The following is a 22,018-nucleotide window of genomic DNA, read 5'->3' as shown; positions in this document are numbered from 1 at the left end:
AATTTTGGGTAAAAAATAAAAATAAGGGACTTTGAATTTTTTAACGTCTAAAAAGGATTTTTCTTTTTTATTGAGGAAGCCAGCTGTAGAGGCCCCTGCTACAAGTCCTTTGTACTCAAAAAAAATGGTTACCGATGGGTCTGCTTCTAATTTCATGTAGTAGTTTGAGTCGTCTAAGATTCTGAGGCCCTCCTTGATGTACCAGCCTCTGTTCATTATCACAGTCCCCCCTCCCTTATCTGCTCTCTTTATAATTATTTCTTTATTATCCTGAAGGGTTTTTAATGCACATTTCTCCTGGTAGCTCAAGTTATTAACTTTTTTAGAAATTGAGGGGAATGTCCTAAGGTCCCTCAAAATTAATTGTTGGAAAGTTTCAAGGTGTGAACATTTATGATGTAATGGATAAAAATTATTTTTCCCCTTCACATTTACATGAGTGAAAGGGTCCAGTAATGGGGGGCCTGGTATATTAGATTCTTGAATAGAGGGGGATACTGTTGAGCATGAACTAATAGGATGTGATTTTCTCGAGGATTATCTTTCTGTCCAGCTGTCCCATTTAATAATTTCACTTTGTTCTGTGATTTAAATGAATTTATAAGGAAACTGACACTAAAAAGACATTTTCTATTGGAAGATAAGAGAAAATCACATCCTATTAGTTCATGCTCAACAGTATCCCCCAACTTTTTAAATAATTGTTTTTATATTTTAGCAAATGTATTATATATATCTTTTATATTGGGGAGGAGGGGGGAGGAGAGAGAGAAGGAGGGAAGAGGGGAAAGGAGAGAGGGAGGGGAGGAGGGAGGAGAGAAAGAAAGGAGAAAAAATGTAAAAACTTTTTTTTTTTTTTTTGGGAAAAAAATTTTTGGGAATTTTTTTTTTTTTCCCCTTTCCTTTCTTTGTCTACTTTTCCCTAATTATAATGATAGAAACTGATTGTAATTTTATAACTTTATATTTATACATTGTTTTATGTTGTATGTAAAAATTATTATTATTTTTTTTTTATAATATAAAATATAGGGTGGTAGATAACAATATATCCTATTAAGTATTATGATTATAGGATTCACAAGTTTTTATACAGCGAATCCTTTTTATAAGAACCCTATATGCTTCATTAGGTATTAATTTATGACAATCCTTTTTACTCTATTGAGCATATATGAACTCAAGGGGTTAATATAGAGGTATTACTCTGTATCTGGCCCCGCCCCTTTTAAGTAATTGTATACCTAGTCAAATGTATATAAGGATCAATTGTTTGCTGCTGGTCACACCTGATGAAGGTGGCTGTGTCCACCGAAACGCGTTGTGTGTATTAATAAATCAGTCCTTTTAATATTTTTGCCCTGTTATTGGCGCTCTGGTACCGCTATTCATATTCACTGATTGTCCCTTTCCCCCTGTTGGGGTGCGGTAGAGCTGCCTTTAATTTATTGTTCTTTCACCTGTGGGAGGAATTTAATTAGAATTACCACCCTGGTTTTCCAAGCTGCGCTGCCCTAACCCCTCCGGAACGCTGCCGGGGGTGTTGGTGAAGCTGGGCGTCCATCTCGGCGTTACATGCTACTAACCTGACCACGTAATCCACCACCGAGAGATCAGGATCTGTGAACGCCGCTGGAAATAGATGACAGCCACCAACAGAGCGGAGCTTGTGGAGCTTTACACTGGGGTTGTGCAGAGGTGCACAACTTCACAAGGTTAGTAGCCATCCTCACACCCCTCTAACAATTGCAATACTGAGTCACCCATTGCGCCTTGTTCTCTCCTCTCTTTACATAATGAGAACAAGAATGGACTTCTGTTTTATCCCAGTCTTCGTGTCAACACTACTGAGAGTTTCTGGGGACTGGGGGGGAATTGAGCTTTTGCAGTAAAATTACTAAATCAGAAAACAGAAGACATTATAATCGAGTATCCACTAAAAGCAGTCTTAGAGGCCATTTTATTCCTAAAGTTACAATATAAAAAAAAAATAAAAAATAATAATATCTTCAAAAAGTGTAAAATAAACCTATGCATTTTTTTCCATCACCGGCAGTGGTGCTGCTTCACATGCACACAGTCCTGCAGGCTGCACATTGTAGATGGCTAGAGGAGGTCCCGGTGCCAAATGTTCATCCATGTGTCCCTTTCTTTACAAGTCACCGGTATCAAGTGCCGGCTTCTGCGCCCCTTCTCTGGCAAGCTTATCTGCTTCTTCATTTCCTCCAAATCCAGCGTGGCCGGGGATGTGCATCTGAAGTGACATTATAACACACAGACATTACATCTAGGAACATCTGAGGCACAAGGTGGAAAGTCAACAGGCCACTATGTGTGTACAGGGTTCTATCAGAGTCCATACTCACCCATTTCACATCCAAACCCTGGGTGAGCCTGTCCAGCTTTTCAAAGTCTCCCCTATTTATCACCTCTTTCCCCGTGCTCATCTTCCAACCATTCAACTTCCAGGAATGGATCCACTTTGTGATGCCTGGTGAAAGCATTCATACATTATACATTGGGGCAGAAGGAGGAGAACACAGTCTGTGGAGCGTACAGGCCGTACCATTTATTGTGTGCATGCTGTCTGTGTATAGGACCAGTTTGGTGATATTCTCACTTTTGGCTTGTTCTAATGCTTTACAAGCTGCCTGAAAAAGAGGAAGTGCGGTATTATAATTCTATCCACAACGCAAAGATTGCTGTATAAAATGCCCCATCAGTAGTACAGAATATATACTACTAAGTAGAACTTGTATAGGATTATAGGCATTTTCATAGGCTCTACCCATACGTCCATATCATCAATGCTCACGCTATTACCAATCATGCCATATGCAACCACTCTGATCAATGAAAAGAAGACTGGCAACAATGCAAAAAAATCATTATTTTACCTGCAGCCATAGTGGTAATCTGCAGGTAAATACAGTTTTAGGCCATATTCAGACAAGTATATGAAAAATTATCCAATTTTCATTTGTATTCCATCTGTATGCCAACTATAAGACCTGATTTTATACATCAGGGTTGAAAAAAAAAAAATGTATAAGACCAAAATGCAGTTTCCCATATTAACATGGTCCCGTAAAAAACAAAAACAAATGCAATACGGATAATCTAAATGCAAAGTGTTGTATATGACAAACATTGATCACACACTACAGCTCTCATCTCACAATGTGACAGTGCTGTGAGATGAGAGCTGTAATGTGTGAGCAGCACTCATCTGAGTGCTCTGCGACTGTTCAAGGTCAGTATTCCCTGATGCTTGGCATCCATGTAGAGTGGCGTTTGTAATACACAGCTCTGCTATCCTCACACTGCACAGTAATTGCAGGCAGCTAGATCAGAGTGTGACCTGGTTAGACATGAGTCTTACCATATCAAAAAGAGAAAGCAGGTTTCTGACATTCTGTGGAGGAGTTTTATTTTTACCCCTGTATAACGTTGACCAATCATACACCAGAGATGAAGATTCTTTGCCAACGCCCACTTGGTTATAACAGAAATTAGCAATAAACTTTACGCAATAGGAGGAGAGATATAAAAAAAAAATAAATAAATAAAAAAAAAAATAGTACTTTATATTCAGATCTTTAGCCATTTCATCATGATGTGACTAGTTTAGCACGTAAAGTGTGGTGAAAGGGGCTCTCTATATCTCGGTTTAAAATTTAAGTATATATGGATACTTATGTTCTTTTATCTCTAGGTTATACAGTTTAAGAAATACTCATGTTATGGGGTCGAAACGTCGATTTTATTTATAATGGAATCCAACAAAAAAGTATATTTTATAACTTTGAGTGCCGAGTACTTTACAGGATTTATTGCATAGTTTTAAAGTACCTGTATTTCAGCCCGCTGATTAGTCTGCTTTCCTTCAAGTCTTTCTGCCACATTCCTGTTGATGGGAAATCAGAAGTGGATTAGAATATTACACACAAGTTGTATCGTCCAGGTGAGTCTTAAAAAAAAGAAAAAATGCCAAATGATCATCGGTTTCTCCTGGGGATGTAACTGATGGATTGCTATTTCTCTGAAGTACATGACTGTGCTGAAACCAAAGTGTGCTGAAACCTACCTATATGACATTACCCTGTTAAAGGAACAGGGAATTTTTAGTTTTTTGTTTTGTTTTTTGCAATTTTGTTATTTCCTCACGTTCTTCCAAAAGTCATAACTTTTAATTTTTACACTGAGATTTTTTTGGGCAGGACAAGCATATATTGTTTATATGTTGTCACTTATTTTCATCATCAAATGATTTGTTTTGTTTTTATTGATCATAAAAAAATTATGTATTTTTTACTTGTTCATATACTCATAATAAAGAGAAATAAAAAAAAAAAAAAATCCTGGAGGTTACGTGTATTCACCTGTCTTGGGCTTCTTCTCCCACCCTTATGCCTTTTTTATGTTCTTATGTAATCCTTTTGGGTTTAATGGGGTGTTTTTAGTTTTTGTGGCATTTGCAATAAATCATTGCATAAAATAGTTATTATTTTGCATCAATATGTAGTCATTTTTGAACAATGCATTTTAATTATCTTTAATGAATTATAGGTTACTTTAGGAGTTTTTTTTGCACTTTAGTGTTTTGACGATAATTTATTGATAAAGACCTGTTAGTTCAATTACTGGCAAGAGTTGTTTTTGTGGGATGTTTTGTATTGCACCAATTTACCATGTAAGCTACTGCAACACGTGAAAAAAAAAATCCAAGTGGGATACATTGGTGAAAAAAATAAATAAATAAAACCGGTTCCACCATTTTTATTTTTTGCTGGAATTCTGCCTTCACAATGGTTCATTTTGCGGTAAAAATTATCTGGACACATTGTTGTCCAGTTCAAAATGATAGCAGCGATATCAAATGTGCAGTGATTTTTTTTTTCTATTTACGTGATGAAAACGAAAAAATTCTGAATATTGGGAACATTTCTTTTTATTTGCTTTAGGTTGCCATTTTCCAAGACCAGTGACATTTGTATTTTTCAGTTGATGGGGCTGAGTGAGGGCTTGTTTTTTTGTGTGGTGAGCTTGTGTTTTTATTGATGCCAACTTTGTTTACTTAAGGTATATACATTTTTTTTTGGGTGAGGCCTCCACCCCCCCCCCCCCCAAAAAAAAAACGAATGCAGATTTTGTATGGATTTGTAGCCAAGTAGTAAATGCTCATTGTAGAAGAAGGGAATCTAATAATTTTGGAATAACTCTTTTATCCCCTAAATACCTTACTGATCAATGAGGATCAGACAGCTGGGTCCTTAAAGGGGTTGTCCAGCCATAGGATTCAAGTCTGCAGTTACTAGGTGACTGCAGACTTGTTAATCCTCACTGAGTGCTGTGAGGATTCTCCGATGTCGGCAACAGAAGGTGTGACTGCAACTATATGACTCGCATACTTCCGGTCACATGATGTCCGCTTCCGGCACCAGCGTGCAGTGCGTGTGATGTGTGGATTCACAAATCTGCAGTCAGAGTGACTACAGTCTTGTACCCTAAGGCTGGATTACCCCTTTATGGATCCTAATAATGGAGCTTTGGACCCCAAGAACAGAGCTCTGCAGAGCCTTATCTTGAAAGGAGCGGAGAGGCATATGCTCGATCCCTGATCTATTCATTGCCTATGGCATGGCCAGAAATAAATGTAACATAGACAATGGATGGATTGGAGTTTGAGCATGATCATCTTCACTTCTTCCAAGATGGGGCTCTGCAGAGAGTAGTTCCCAAGATCTGAGGATCTCACCAGTCAGACCCCCATTTATATTAGAAATTATAACTTTACTTACAATGGATTATTTGGACCCCAATAAACCCCAATCCCAGCTCGAGCTTTTAATCGTCCATTACGGGAGCAACAACCATCGGTGTAAACAACTGTGGAATCTCCTGGAATAGGAAATAGAATGGCAATTATACACTGAATATCAGCAAGGCGATTAGTTTCAGGCTATTACAGCCAGGGCTGTGGAGTCGGTAAGCCAAACCTCCGACTCCTCAATTTCCTTGCCACGACTCCCTCATACATGGCTCATGTTTAAGTGATAAATTTACTGTAGCACAGAGTCATCTCAGCTAAAAGTCTAGACCCTTAGATCACGAATAGTACATTTCATAACTTTCAAACTCTTATGAAAAAATATTCCCCACAAACAGCATTGAACCACTGTACTCAATTTATTATATATTTTTAGGAGTCGGAGTTGGTCCATTTTATACCGACTCAGACTCCACAGCCCTGATTAGAGCAAAAAGGATTGAAAGGGTTTCCTAGAAATTTTAAAGACCTAAAAGTTAAAAAGAAAAGAAATAATAATAAGAAAAAAAATAGTTGAGTGAGGTATCCACCCCATCACTGGACAGGAAGTCAAGGGCGAAACATAAAAAGAACAAAGTCCCACTTCCTCCTTCAGTGGTTTCCATGTAGGAGCTGTCCAAATCTACCTTCATCATGTACCACTGAAAACCTCGGTGCTGTTATTGGATTCTGGAAAGTCGAAATTACTGGTGAGTAATTATTTTTCACCATCACCTCTGATAGGGAGGGAACATCCCTTGTAATATCTTACACCTGAAGGAAAGTCAAAGAATAATCCAGTCTAATAGGCAATGCTTGAGGAATAGTTGTTGTTTTGATAGAATCTCTATAACGTTCACTATCTATATTGATTTGAAGCTCACTGGAGACACCAGACTTCCTAAAGAATAATTCGTTTAACAGGTTATACCAAGAACGCAACTTATTTAAAAAAAAAATTGGAAAATCTATATGCTCGGTTATCTCCTGGGATTGGGAACTAACGGTAGGAGAACAGGACAATTCCCAGCAACTGGGAATCTTGGAGACCTTTACCCTAGAGAGGCCAGATCTGGTCTAACTAAGAAAAAACAAGAAGAAAAAAACCCAGACATCTAAAATTGTAGTAAAAAGGAGGATGTAATTAGATATTGTGTACATGGTAAACCACCAACTAAGGCACAGGTGCTGAACAGGTAGTAAATTAAAGAAGCACTCCTACCATCACAATTTTTATTCTCTTAATATATTGCAGTCATCATATTATGTTTCTCTGTGTAGTTACTATTGCTCATTTGCCCTTCTACCCAGCTAATTCACCACTCTGCAGACTCTCCATCCATATCACACTGCCCTTTATTCATGAGCCAGAAGTGACTTTTACAAAGTAAGTCTATGGATCCTCGTTCTGACACTCCATAGGCTTACACTGTAAAATCCACTTCTGGAGCAGTGTGACCTGGAGAGTCTGAAGAGCGGGGAGGTCACTGAGAAGAGGATAAGAACGGCGGTAGGCGAGTAGATTAATGTACACTGCACAGGTTTAGTGAAAAAACATTTTTTCCTCATCTCATTCAAATTTTTTTGGGAAAAAAAAACAGCCAATAAAATGCATATTTACCAATGGAGATATTAACATCCATGTTGTGGTAGGGCTGGGCGATTAATTGAATTAAATTTGCCATCCCTTCTCCACGATTGTGATCAGAATCAAAAATATTTTTTTTAGCTCCACCTCTGAAGGTGGCGTTAACATCAGCGGCCAGTGGAAGTCGCCGCAGCGTGTGGAGGAAGCATGCAGAGTGACAGCGCTGTGGCAGGAGACAGACAGCTCAGGAAGGTTAGTACAGCGAGGAGGTGGCAGGATGCTGATCACCTCTGGAGGATTGTGTATGGTCCGGTCTGAGGCCGCTCTGCTCAGGAGCAGGGGGAGTTATAGCTTGAGCCCTCATAGATCAGGACGCACCGTCAGGGGGACATCCGCTCCGGCGTCACCGATCTGCAGCAGAACTACCACAGACACAATGCAGAATCCTACACAGGAACCCGGCTACAGCACATTATATACAAGATCATGTCTGTGACCAGTCACATATCCTCCTGTATATAAGATCCTCTGTATGTGACAATGACATATTGTCTGCTCCTATAGTATATTACACAATGGCTGCAGAACATCACACCCCAGGCACATCATCCTCTATAGTATGTTACATTGTGCACGCGGCAATCAAATGCTATACTAGTCACAGTATACCATATTGCAGTCATATTAAACTATGTGCACAAACATCTCATGTATTATACAGGATAAAGTGTGATTATATAATTCATGATTGGTATCTCACGTATTAGGACCTGTTCTCTCTTCCGCAAAGCAGCCGGACCCACCAAACCATGAGAAAGCCGGCTAACCAAGCCACATGGCCAAGGGTCACTAAGCCCAACAATGAGGCATATGGGATCCATGACACTTATGGTTCTCCATATCCCAGCGTCCAATCGGTCCAGTAATCGGTACAATTTGGTTTCTACAGGTCTCTTTAGAGTATCTTAAGGATGTTCCACCATTCACAGCTGCCCCGGCCATTCACTCAAGGCTCCTATGCCTAAAGGAAAGGAAACCACTGAAAGTTGGAAGTGGGCGTAGTCTAGTCTAGCAGTGTCACTACGGATGACACGTCACCGCAGCCAGCATGTGACATTACTATGTATGAAAACTCAAAAAAAATGTTAACAGCAGGAACAGAGGAAACCTTATTTACAAGCCTTGGAAAAAATCTCTGAAAAATTATATTTTCTTTTTTTAAGGCAATATGAATAACCATTGTTTTTCAGAAAATAATGCAAGGTAACATACCCATCTGGGTGAGGGATTGTCCACGTAATGGTGGCAGTGAGCTGATGTCTATGAGCTTGATTCGCTTAGGAGCCGTCTGCTCTGTAGATGTTGTACATGGAAGTGGTCTTTTGGTAGGATATGAAGGCTTTACATTTGAAGAAGAACTTTGGTCTTTTGAACTACCTGAAAAAGACAAAATGTATTACAGTGAGAAGATATTGAGATGTACACTACAACCATAGGGAACCCATACACTCAATAGCTGCCTCCCTACAGTAGTTCATCTCAACTCCTTATACATGACTTCTCAGTGCGCGTCTTCTCAATGGGGACAGGGGAGTAAGCCGATGCCAGACATCACTGTCATGTGATCTTAAAGTATTGGTCATGTTAAAATTCAACATGCTTGATCTATTTTCAACGAACATCGGACAAGCAGCTAGCACACTAGATGCCCAGCAGCATAAGCGCATATATAATAATAGACATATGCATGGCCTCTCATCCCCAGTTCAGGAATGCATGGCCCCCCTCAATCTCAATGCTTGTATGTATGGCCCCCCTCATCACTGCACATGAAAAATAATAATAAAAAAAAACATACTCACCTTCCTTCCTCACCTCTGCTCCAGCGCTGTGTCCTGTCTGCCAGCAGCTCACGTCAGCATCTGAGCAGCGCATGACATCACCGCCATGAGCCCTCAGACGCCGAGGTCAACTGTGGGGGGGGGGGTATATCCACTCCTCTCCATGCCAGGACTATGTGGGTGGAGAGGAGCAAATATGCATTTTCTTTAATAGCGGGCGCTGTCAAATCGCAGCGGCAGCTCAGCGCTCCTCTGTGCCCGCTATTAAAGATAATGCACATTCACTCTTCTCCACTCCCATAGGCATGGAGAAGAGTGAATATTCATTTACCTTTAGCAGCGGGCACACGTGGTAGCTGCAGCAGAGGCAGAGAGCTCCTCCGCTGCCACAACCCCACCTTCCAAACCCAGAATGTAAATACCCGACGTACAATGTCAGCTGATGTTTTTCTAAGACTCTCCTCAACATTAAGCTCTTTATGTAGCAAGATACCACTGAAGCTAAGCGCAAAAAAAAAAAAAAAAAAAAAAGTCTGGCAGCCATTTTGGTAGTCCTTGGCCACTGGACCTAAATCCTACAAACCTCCTACTTGCAGTCATAGCGCCTTGTCTGATAAGCAAGTCCTCGTTACATTGCATCAGAACGCAAGCATATCAATCACAAGAAACATTGCAAACCTCCTACCTACGGCATCCCCAGGACTACCAATGTGGCTGCTGGACCAGGTTCCTGAACTAGAATGACCAAAGTTACAAGTATATTTAATAAATGTAAAAAAAACACCATCGGCAGGTCAAAAGTTGGCAGTTTTTGCCCTTGTTTCAGTCCCGTTGCTCCCCTGAGTATTCAGGTTTTTGTTTTTCTATAATTCATGCAGTTTCAGAGATATTGGCCTTTTTATTTTATGCCTTTTTACAATGGGGTGTGGCCCACAGCAGACTGAAGACACGCCCCTGAGGATCACGTGCGCCACGCCCATTTAGAAATGGGTCTTTTTATGGTATTATCGCCGGAACCACGTGGAAGATTTTAGAAAAACAAAAATATGATTATTTAGTGAAGCATTGGGACCAAAAGAAGAGCAAAAACTGTCCACTTTTAATCTGATGACAGTTCCTCGTTAAAGAGCAATTATTGTGAACCCCGTACGTACAGCCCTCTTACCTGACCTGTCTTACATACACAGATTATTTCTATGCATCTCAGAACCACATTGTATAGTACAATAATAAATCAAGGTAATTTGGGACATACATTGCTGAGAATACATGTAATGATAGTGACTCATTAAAGTCTATAGCCAAAAAATATATAAAATAAATAAATCATACAGGTGATGAAGAGGATACCAATTTCCCCAGTATCAGATTTTCTCTCACTTTCTGTAAGACTTGAGGAAACTTCTGGGTTATCTCCTACAAATTTCCAGGCCTCTTCCTCTGAAGCAAACTTCTTGTACCTTGCCGCTGGAAACCGATCTACTTGTTCTTTACATTCTGCCCTAGAAGGAAAAAAAAAAAAAACTACTTTATAACAGGCCTTTCACAAATTTTACCTGCTACCCATGAGGTCTTCAAAATGGGTCACTCTTTCACTTTACAAATAGCACTATAGCAAAGATCAAAATCCTGGGATATTTTTTCAATATTCATTTAATTATGATGTGATGGAGATGCCATAAATGCATTGGTTGATGTGCAAAGAAAAAAAACACCCAGCTAAATCAACAAAAAATGGTGAGCAAAGTAGATTTTTATTTTTAAAAAGTCATAAAAAAAATTAAAAAAGTAAAAATTTGACATCTGGTATTGTACGGACCAGTTATCTGGGCAAGAAAAATGAAAAAAGTAATATAGTATAGTAATAAAGTAATCCATTAATATGCTTGGATACAGCACTCTGAATAGCCAGCTTCTTTAGCAATGACCTTTTGTGGCTTACCCTCCTTGTGGCGTGGGTTAATGACTGCCTTCTGGACATCTGTCAAGTCTGCAGTCTTCCCTATGATTGTGGAGCCTACTGAAACAGACTTAGGCTATGTGCCCACGATGCAGAAATGCTCCAGATTTTTCCTGAGCGTTTCTGCATCTCCCTGGCAGAAAAAAACGAATGTGGATTTTACATGCGTATTTCCTGCCAGGTAGAAGCGTTTGTGAAGCGTTTTGCACATGCGATTTCGCATGCGGGTTGTCAAGCGCTTTTCCAAGTGATTTTAGCATCACTTGGAAAAGAACTTGACAACTTGGTCACACTATATAAATCCATACAACCGGCATGGATTTATATCGTGTGACCAAGTTACGATGCTGCATCAATAGTAGAAAAAAAAAAAGAATAAAAATGGTGAAAATAAAAAATAAACATTATTCTCACCTTCCCATTGCCCCCGGTCTCCTGTATGGTGCGTCTGGTGTCTTTGGCGGCTCGCAGTGGTGTAAAAGGACCTTCCATGATGTCATTCAGTCATGTGACAGGTCACGCGGCCGCCGACGTCAGCAGTCACATGACTAAATGACGTCATGGAAGGTTCCTTTACCACCGCGAGCAGCCGAAGACATCGGAGAAGGAGACCGGGGGCCATCAGAAGGTGAGTAAATGTTTATTTTAATTATTTTTTAACTACAGGTACTAAGGTCCGCAGGTCTGGAGGAGAGTCTCCTCTTCTCCAGACCCAGGTACCATCTGCGCATTGAACCGCATAATATCCACATGTGCAAGTGTAGTCATGCGGATGTTATGCGGTCCAATACAAGTCAATGGCAGCTAAAACGCCGCGATTCCGCAAAATTAACGTTAGTGCTGCGGATTTTGATAATCCGCAGCGGAAAGTTCCGCAGCATGTGCACAGCACATGAGGATTATCATTGGGGAACATTGCAGACCTCCCACCAAGCGTTTCCGCAGCGTTAGGGACCTTTTTAAATGGTTAGGAACCCTTTGCAGGTGTTTTTTTGTTAATTATGCTAATTTACTGAGATAATGACTTTTGTGTTTTCATTGGCTGTAAGCCATAATCATCAACATTAACAGAAATAAACACGTGAAATAGATCGCTATTGGTAATGGCTTTATATAATATATGAGTTTCACTTTTTGTATTGAAGAACTGAAATAAATTAACTATTTGATGATATTCTAATTTTGTGAGAAGCACTTGTATGTCCCACGAGGAACGGTTAGAGATTTTGGGAATGTTTATCTTGCAAAACAGAAGACAGAGGAGACTTAATAGCGGTCTACAAATATCTGAAGGGATGTCACACTGTAGAGGGATCAACTTTATTCTCATTTGCACAAAAAAAGACTAGAAACAATGGGATGAAACTGAAAGAAGATACAGATTAGATATTAGAAAACACTTTTTGTCAGTGAAGGGTGATCAATGAGTGGAACAGGCTGCCACGAGGGGTGGTGAGTTCTCCTTCAATGGAAGTCTTCAGAGGCTGGACAGACATCTGTCTGAGATGGTTTAGTGAATCCTGCACTGAGCAGGGGGTCGGACACGATGACACTGGAGGTCCCTTCCAACGCTAATATTCTATCCCTCTATGATACAGAATAAAGCTACCACATCATGTTTACAGCATCAGTAAATGCCATTCTGATAGTCAGTAACGTTTTTTTTTGTTTTTTTTTTAAGAAGGTAAAAAAAAAAAAAAAAGGCTGCACAATTTTGCATGTTAACATCAGTACAGTGTGGCGATTAACACTTTTATAACTGAGCCAGCTGCATGCCAGCGCATACACCTGGTGTGTCTATACCCATACAATGAGGGGGAGAATCTGCAGCTGCACATCCCTCCTCCCAGGTCTGCTATTTACTAAATTCCTAAAGACAGATTTAAAGGGGCTGTTCACTTTTAAGAAAATATTGGTCCTCGGGTGCCGTTTGGTATAAGACAGGCCATGCTATACTCCTAGTGCACCAGCAAGTCTCTGCCCCTGCCCCCAGTGTCTACAGCATGGAAGCCATGTTCATAATGCAGCAGCCAATGAGCTCAGTGGCTCTGCCCATGTAGACGCCGTTCTCAGAGCCGCTGAGCTCACAGACCGGCCGCCACGCTGTCGACATGTCAGTGGCGCAGCTAATGTCAGACACCGGGAGCAAGGGCAGAGACTCATCGGTGGACCAGAGGACGGTAAGTGTAATAGGTTTGATTTATACCAGACCATGCCCGGGAGAGTGAGATTTCCTGTAAGATGACCAGCCCCCTTTAATAGCGGCTGAGGAAGTTTCTATACATGTATAGAGAAGGGAACAGGCGGCTTCTGGCAGACAAGGCCTGGTGGCTGCACATCTTGCAACGGTGATGACAATTTTTCCATGGAAATTATATTACAAGGCTATATATGTTCACATCTTTGAACTTTACCAGTAGGTTCACTTTAAGGGCGTGTACACATTACTTTTTTAGTGCGATATTCCAAGAACACTGCCATGTTTTTGCAAAATGGAAAGAAAAGATATTGGATACACATTGTGTGAACATGGCATAAATGTTGTAGCTACAAAAAGCAAAGTACCAGGGACAGATCCATGGTATGACTGATACCAGCAGCACCATACAGACCCCACTGACTTGTAATAGGGTCCACCAGGCGTCTATCACTCCATGGTATTCGATAGCCCTGGGAGCAGTGAGTTATTTCTTACCAGGTCATGTAGACTCCGGGATTGCGTCCTTTCCGCACGGCATAAAACATTCTGGCGACTGAACTCCGGGCACGAGATAGCGCCGTACACAGCAGGTGAGCTGTAGATAAGACACCTGTTGAGATGTTGAACATGTCCTACTGAATGGGCTATGCTGTACCAGCTGCGCCAAGGGGCACACGAACACCGCACATCCTGCAGAGCGAAGGCAATCGTCACCACATGTTCACAATAAAGTCTCCATGTGCCATAAACACAAACAAGAAGTGATTACCCACCTATAAGACAGGTAAATTTGAGAACAGTGGGAATCTGACCATTGAGACCCCCACCGATCACAAGAATGGGGCACTATCGTACGCATGTTAGACCGCCACTCCATTCATTCTCTATGGGCCTGCCGGAGACAGCTAAGCAGTGTTTAGCAGTCCCCTAGAGGATGACTGAGTGGTGGGCAGAATACACACTTCCGCTTTATTCAGATGGGAGAAAAAAAAATGCCCCATTCTGGGGGTCAAAGTGGTTGTACCCCCAACTAATCTAGAAGTTATTACCTATACTGAAAATCCTTGAAGCATACCAGTATATGAATACCGGCACAATAGTAGTGTCAACTTAAAACTGCCCATATACATTCAAGTAGGCCAACCCTGCACATTGGCCAAAAATGTAACATGTATGGAGAAGTGTAAAGGTGCCCAAACAGATGTCACAGATGCCAGCTGAATACTTGCCTGGCAGACAGCAGCCCCTCCCTGCTGCTCCATACAAATGAATGATCAACTCCTCCATATAATGACAAATTAAAGGGAATGTCACCCCCTGGGAGATATCAGACCTCTACTATGGCCATACAGGGTATAAAAAAGTAAATCTATACTTACCTTTATGGCCCATAGTAGAGGTCTGATTGCAGATAAAAGCGCTTTAATCAATTCTTTTTTCCACAGGCTTGGTGTCCGGGGAACGCCAAGAAATCCCCGCCTATGAGCTTATTATTCCCCTAAATCGCCGCCTATATGCTTAATTATCATATCCCTCCTCCCCTGCACGTCACAGGGCCCTGTGATGTGCACTGTGCTCCCTGACTTCCTGGGCATGCGCAGAGCGCCGCTCACATACAGCACGCTTTGCTTCATCCTGGCCCCGTCTGGATTTTGTGCAGTAAAGGGAATCTGTAATAACGACTTGAAGAGCCGGTGACGGCAATGTGAAAAAACAGTTACTTTACTTAGCCTCATACAAGTGCACTGGTAGAGCATATCCATGCACTAGCAGCTCGTCACCCTTCACTTCTCCATAGGTGGCGCAGTCTTCCTGTAACCTGATTGACCTTGGATACAGAATCTATTATGCTGTGTGAGGTCATCTTTGCCTCTGGCTAAATCTTGCGCAAGTGTGGCATTCACTGGCTAAGGCTATGTGCCCACGATGCAGAAATGCTGCATATTTTTTCTGCTTATCCCTTGCAGGAAAAACGCATGCGGTTTTTACATGCCTTTTTCCCGCCAGGTAGAAGCATTTGTCAAGCGATTTTGCATGCGGTTTATCAAGTGCTTTTCCAAGCGATTTTAGCATCACTTGGAAAGTGCTTGACAACTTGTTCACACTATATAAATCCATGCAAAAGGCATGGATTTATAGCAGTGTGAGCAAGTTAGTTTACAAAAAAGAATAAGAATGGTAAAAAAATAAAGATTATACTCACCTTCCGATGTCCTCCCGGTGTTTTCGCTACTCCGTCCGGTGTCTTGGGCGGCTCGCGGTGGTGTGAAGGACCTGCGGTGACGTCATTGAGTCATGTGACGGGTCACATGACTCAATGACGTCATGGCAGGTCCTTCACAACAGCGTGACCCATACAGCAGACCAGACGGAGGGGAGAAAACACCGGGAGGACATCGGAAGGTGAGTATAATCTTTATTTTAAATTCTTTTTTTTACAGTTTCTATGGTACCCAGGTCTGGATGAGAGTGTCCTCTCCTCCACACCTGGGTACCATCCGCACATTAAACCGTGTGATATCCGCTTGTGCAGATGCAGTGATGTCACGAGGTCCAATGCAAGTCAATGGAGGCGATTAAGCTGCGTGTCCGCAAAATTAATGGACATGCTGCGGATTTTTCCGCAATGATAATCCGCAGCGGAAATTTCCGCAGCATGTGCACAGCACATGCGGATTATCATTGGGGACGATGGGGCACGTATTACCAAGCGTTTTTTAAGCTTTTTCGCTGTGGAAATTCCGCGGCAAAAACGCTTGAAAAACGTATAGTGGGCACTCAGCCTAAAAGAAGAGCATAATACGCGACTCTTTTTCATAATTTTGGGCAGAGTACACCAGTTAGTTTGATGCAAATTGTGACTTTTTGCACTGAAAATTTGCAATTACAAACCAAGATAAAAGAGGATTCTTGAATTTGCACAAGTTTCATAAAAAGTGTGTACCGTATGCGGAGGAGAGGAAAGTAACCATGGACTGAAAACAAAATCGATAATTGTGAAATTGCAATCTAATGTGCATAACTTCTGGTTGTCTACCGGAAATGTTGCAGACCGGTTCCCCTTAGGCTGGAGCTGCACGGCAACACAGGTCTAAGACACTGCATAATTCAAGCAGCAAGATATGTAAAGGTACGTGCACACAGTCAGAAATCGCTGTGGATTGGATGCAGTGCACTTTTGCTGCGTGCAAACCGCAGCAAACAGATGTTACAGCATAGTGGATGGGATTTCAAGGGCCAGGAGGAAGGGTGGGGGGGTCAGGCGAGGAGCCTCAAGGGCCGGGGGTCAGGCGAAGAGCCTCAAGGGCCGGGAGGAAAGGGGGGGTCAGGCAAGGAGCCTCAGGGGCTGGGAGGAAGGGGGGGGGGGGGGGGGGGCAGGCGAGGAGCCTCAAGGGCAGGGAGGAAGGGTGGCCGGGTGAGGAGCCCCAAGGGCCAGGAGGAGAGGGGGGTCAGGCAAGGAGCCTCAGGGGCTGGGAGGAAGGGGGGGGGGCAGGCGAGGAGCCAGGCGAGAAGCCTCAAGGGCCGGGAGGAAGGGGGGGGGGTCAGGCGAGGAGCCTCAAGGGCCGGGAGGAAGGGGGGGGGGGTCAGGTGAGGAGCCTCAAGGGCCGGGAGGAAGGGTGGCCGGGTGAGGAGCCCCAAGGGCCAGGAGGGGGTAGAAGGACCGGGTAGGAGTGTAAATTTTTTTTATTTTGAAAGGTATGTGCACACAGTCAGTAATCGCTGTGGATTGGTTGCAGTGCACTTGTGCTGCGTGCAAACCGCAGCAGCCAGATGTTACAGCATTAGTGGATGGGATTTCAAGGGCCGGGAGGAAGGGGGAGGGGCCTCAAGGGCAGGGAGTTAGGGTGGTCGGGTGAGAAGCCTCAAAGGCTGGGTGAGAAGCCCCAAGGGCCAGGAAGGGGTAGAAGGACCGAGAAGGAGTGTAATTTTTTTTATTATTATTATTATTATTAAACTTTTGATGGCCTTTTAAAGATGCCGACGGCCTCCATTTTGCTGAATGCATAAGCGAAATACAAAATCCACATGTTGGTGACTGTAAATCTCTGTAATATTGAATCGCATTTGCATAAGGAGCGACCACCATCATGTGTGACCCCGACAGACCCCGGAGCCATCACCGCACTCCCGGTCCTACCGCCCTGATACAGCGGATAAGGCAGACTGTGCGCCAGAGGCCTCCGCCATAGAGCGCGGCCTTATGTACTGCAGCAGTGATCTGCAGGTTATCGCTGAGAACCTACAACCCTCCTCATACACTGACAGGAGCATGCTGGGAGTTGTAGTTTCACAAGCCCTCAGTCTGCCAGACCGCACAGTCTCGCTCCCGGGCTCCGGTGGAGCCGCCATCATTAGCCGTCCTAACTCCCTGCAGATTCCCGTCCCGGTACCACCGGCTGCTTTCCCCGCACATTACCTCCAGTGTGCTCCTCCCGCAGTTTCCTGATTGGCTGCCAGTAGCAGCGGTCAGCTGACCCTAATAAAAGTTCGTGCGAGCACGCTGACTACGGAAGGAGGAGAGAGTCACATCCGTGCCAGACCGCGTGTAGTAGCTGTGGACAGTGCGGCGGGCGGATTATATACCTGTCTTGTACACATATATATTACACTATATCTCAGTGTTTAGCTGCAGGGAGCGATCGGTGTACGAGACCCAGTGCACAGTCCAGTGAGAGGAGCAGTGTGACTGCTGCATCCTACAATCAGGCAGATTTACTGTATAATGAAGTTACAACTTTTGTTTGCTCTTATTGAATGACAAACTACCAATATAAATCTGCCAATTCAATAACAGCAAGCAGAGATCTTACTAAAACCCAAACTATAAGGAATTGTGACACAAAGCCGAGGAGATAATTGTGTGAGGTTTCATTAAAAAACTAAAAGGTTATTCACATTGTAGGTATTTATGGCCCAGTAGCCGCGAGGGGAAATCAGAGACCTTTTTCCGCATCCATCAGATATTACACAACTGCCACAGGCTGTGCCTCAAATGTCCGACATGGGAAACCCTCTGTAAGGAGCTTTCCTGCAGACACAGATCCCTCTTGTCTGACAGTGGCTCAGTGGTTAGCACTATTTTGTAGCGCTGGGTTCAAATCCCACCAAGATCAACATCTGCAAGGAGTTTGTATGTTCTTCCCGTGTTTGTGTGAGTTTTCCCCCACACTCCAAAGATAAGGCCTGTAGATTGTGAACCTCAATGGGGATAGCGATGATGATGTCTGTAAAGTGCTACGGGATAGTAAATAAATAATAAATTGGTGGTAGTTTGCTAGGACACCTCACCCTGTCCCCCATTGAGGGTGGACATATCATTAGTGCAGCTGCACAGGGGCCCAAGAGGTAAGGGGCCCATTTTCACCTCCAAAGCAGGAGGAATTGTGCACTATGAGATTGCAAAGGGCCCAGATGTTGTTCTTGCACAGGGCCTCTTCTTTCTATGTCCGCCAATGCCCCACATGATCTTGAGGACAGGGTCATATGGGACAGATAATGAATACATCTGTTTTTGGCAGTCCACACAGAGAACAAGGATCTCCCACTCATGAACAGTGAAAGGGGTCGCTGTAGTCACCCTTGCCCTAGGATCATACATTGCATGGATCACTGATAAATGTTGGCTCCATTAAAGGGAATGTGACATAAAAAATGTATTTTCAATAATTGATATAAGGTAAAGTGTTAATGTATTAATTTATAAAAAAAATTAACATTTTTTAAAATGGTATAAAATCTGAAAAATAATTTAAACAGTTGATAGTTTACACCTTTGACACTAAGGGGAGCAGCTGCTGAACTCCGCCATGAAAACCTGGTGTAATGCTAGCTCACATTATGTCTATGACATTATGACCCTGCTCACATTTACAGAATGATGTATTACTGATGATTCTGTATATATATTACTTTGCAGTCTGCTTGTCTAGACAGGATATTAAATGACCTCAAAATATGCACAGATACAATTCTATGTACAGTGGGTACGGAAAGTATTCAGGCCCCTTTAAATTTTTCATTCTTTGTTTCATTGCAGCCATTTGGTAAATTCTAAAAAGTTCATTTTTTTTCTCATTAATGTACACTCCGCACCCCATCTTGACTGAAAAAAAACAGAAATGTAGAAATTTTTGCCAATTTATTAAAAAAGAAAAACTGAAATATCACATGGTCATAAGTATTTAGACCCTTTGCTCAGGCACTCATATTTAAGTCACATGCTGTCCATGTCCTTGTGATCCTCCTTGATATGGGTCTACTCCTTCATTGGAGTCCAGCTGTGTTTAATTAAACTGATAGGACTTGATTTGGAAAGGTACACACCTGTCTATATAAGAGCTCACAGCTCACAGTGCATGTCAGACCAAGAATCATGAGCTCAAATGAACTGCCCAAGGAGCTCAGAGACAGAATTGTGTCAAGGCACAGATCTGGCCAAGGTTACAAAAGAATTTCTGCAGTACTCAAGGTTCCTAAGAGCACAGTGGCCTCCATTATCCTTAAATGGAAGAAGTTTGGGACCACCAGAAGTTTTCCTAGACCTGGCCGTCCAGCGAAACTGAGCAATCGTTGGAGAAGAGCCTTGGTGAGAGAGGTAAAGAAGAACTCCAAGATCACTGTGACTGAGCTCCAGAGATGCAGTAGGGAGATGGGAGAAAGTTCCACAAAGTCAACTATCACTGCAGCCCTCCGCCAGTCGGGCCTTTATGGCAGAGTGGTCCGACGGAAGCTTCTCCTCAGTGCAGGACATCTGAAAGCCCGCATAGAGCTTGCTCAAAAACACACGAACGACTCCCAGACTATGAGAAATAAGATTCTCTGGTTTGATGAGACGAAGATAGAACTTTTTGGTAATAATTCTAAGCGGTATGTGTGGAGAAAACCAGGCACTGCTCATCACCTGCCCAATACAATCAAAACAGTGAAACATGGTGGTGGCAGCATCATGCAATGGGGGTGTTTTTCAGCTGCAGGGACAGGACGACTGGTTGCAATTAACCGGTTCCCGACCGCCCACTGTAGATAAACGTCGGCGCTTGCCGGGCTCTGTGCAGTGCCGACGTTTAAAAACGGTGGGTGGTCTCGCAGTGCTCAGGACCCCCAGGGTCCTGCAAGCACTGCGATTCCGGTGCAGAGCGTTAGCTCTGACAGGGTACATCATCGGGACCTGATTAGATCAGGTCCCAGTGATGTTAACCCTTTGCTGTCTTCTATATGCTGTGATCTATAGTGATCACGGCATATAGGAGACAGCAGGAACAGAGGGGGTCGTCATACTTACCTCCGAAGACCTCCGTTTCCTTCCAGGACCTGGGGTTGCTATGGCAGCTGGAGGTCACATGACCGCCTCCAGCTCTGCCATATATGGTGTCCTTCCTGTCTGACTTCAGCCTGTATGTAGCTGAAGTCAGACAGGAAACTGACTGAAACAGTCAGTGAAGATCTCATATAATGTAATATATGTGTATTACATTACATGAGATCAGTGATCAGAAAAATAAAAATTAATGTCCCATACAGGGACTAAGTAAAAATGTAAAAAAAAGTAAAAAAAAAGTTTTTAAACTATTAAAAAAAAATCACAAAATAAATAAAAATAAATAAATAAAATATTAAACCAATAAATCCGTAAATTATTACAAAACCAAAAAAAGTACACATATTTGGTATCGCCGCGTCCGAAACAACCCGAGCTATAAAACTGTCACACTAATTAACTCCTTCTGTGCACACCGTAATAAAAATAAATAAAAAACGAAGAAAAAAAATATGCTTTTTCATCATATCGCCAAACAAAAAGTGGAAAAAAATGCAATCAAAAAGCAGAATAGAAATAAAAATGGTACCACTGAAAACGTCATCTTGTTCTGCAAAAAAAAGCCGCCATACAGCTCCATCAGCCAAAAAATAAAAAAGTTATAGCGCTCAGAATAAAGCAATGCAAAAAAAATATTTTTTTTTCTATAAAATTGTTTTATTGTGTAAAAGCGCCAAAACATGAAAAAAATACAGTAAGTGTAGTATCGCTGTAAACGTACTGACCCGAAGAATAACGCTGCCTGATCACTTTTACCACACGCAGAACGGCATAAAAAAAAACTCAAAAAACAATTCCTGAAGTTTGTTTTTGTTAACTTTACCTCCCAAAAAACGGAATAGAAAGCGATCAAAAAATGTCACGTGCCCAAAAATGGTTCCAATAAAAATTTCAACTCGTCCCGCAAAAAACAAGCCATCACATGACTCTATCGGCCGAAATATGGAAAAATTATAGCTCTCAAAATATGGTGATGCAAAAACTAGATTTTGCAAAAAAAAGCGTATTTTAGTGTGTGACAGCTGTCAGTCATAAAAACCCGATATAAATCTGGTATCTCTGTAATCGCACCGACCCAAAGAATAAAGTAATCTAATCAGTTATATCACACTAGGAACGGCATAAAAAATAAATAAAACAAATATTCTTCACCTGCTACTGATTTGTTTATTATGTCTCCCAAAGATCCCAGTAAGGCTCTGCTCACATTTATCCTGTGTTCTGCGCTGAGCACTTACACCAGAGTTTCCGTGTAAATCTCTGAAATACGTGATTCAGCCAGAACCCATGACGGTAGATTCC

At 42.3% G+C, this 22,018-nt stretch overlaps 1 protein-coding gene across 3 annotated transcripts; it reads right to left on the bottom strand.

Annotated features, from left to right (window-relative positions):
• Window positions 1-1,948: 1,948 nt before the first annotated feature.
• RNASEH1 (ribonuclease H1) lies at window positions 1,949-20,705 on the bottom strand. 3 transcript variants are annotated; one of them, XM_073672978.1, is made up of 9 exons: window positions 20,681-20,705; window positions 13,894-14,088; window positions 10,571-10,740; window positions 8,670-8,834; window positions 5,802-5,901; window positions 3,853-3,907; window positions 2,567-2,651; window positions 2,367-2,491; window positions 1,949-2,254 (listed from the first exon to the last, which is right to left on the bottom strand). In XM_073672978.1, exons 2-9 carry the CDS (start codon window positions 14,025-14,027, stop codon window positions 2,153-2,155), a joined length of 936 nt encoding a protein of 311 aa, XP_073529079.1. In that variant the 5' UTR covers window positions 14,028-14,088; window positions 20,681-20,705; the 3' UTR covers window positions 1,949-2,152. The 3 variants fall into 3 exon arrangements, with proteins under 3 accessions (XP_073529079.1, XP_073529078.1, XP_073529080.1); XM_073672977.1 differs by lacking the exon at window positions 20,681-20,705 and adding an exon at window positions 17,816-17,968; XM_073672979.1 differs by lacking the exon at window positions 20,681-20,705 and adding an exon at window positions 17,816-17,968 and having other exon boundaries at window positions 1,952-2,254; window positions 10,619-10,740.
• Between the last annotated feature and the right edge of the window lie 1,313 nt (window positions 20,706-22,018).

This window comes from Phyllobates terribilis, unplaced genomic scaffold, assembly GCF_046119375.1.
Source record: "Phyllobates terribilis strain yellow unplaced genomic scaffold, ASM4611937v1 Scaffold_3__8_contigs__length_932513732, whole genome shotgun sequence".
NCBI classification, from domain to species: domain Eukaryota; kingdom Metazoa; phylum Chordata; class Amphibia; order Anura; family Dendrobatidae; genus Phyllobates; species Phyllobates terribilis.
Note: the sequence above shows the minus strand (reverse complement) of the source record. Positions and strands in the feature narration are given on the sequence as shown.

Coding starts and splice junctions, on each gene's coding strand:
- RNASEH1 (XM_073672978.1), bottom strand. CDS start 14,027: ATGTTCAACATCTCAACAGGTGTCTTATCTACAGCTCACCTGCTGTGT. Junction 3,908..5,801: donor TGGGGTCCAAATAATCCATT/GTAAGTAAAGTT, acceptor TCCCATCAACAG/GAATGTGGCAGAAAGACTTG. Junction 2,492..2,566: donor CAGCATGCACACAATAAATG/GTACGGCCTGTA, acceptor TGCTTTCACCAG/GCATCACAAAGTGGATCCAT.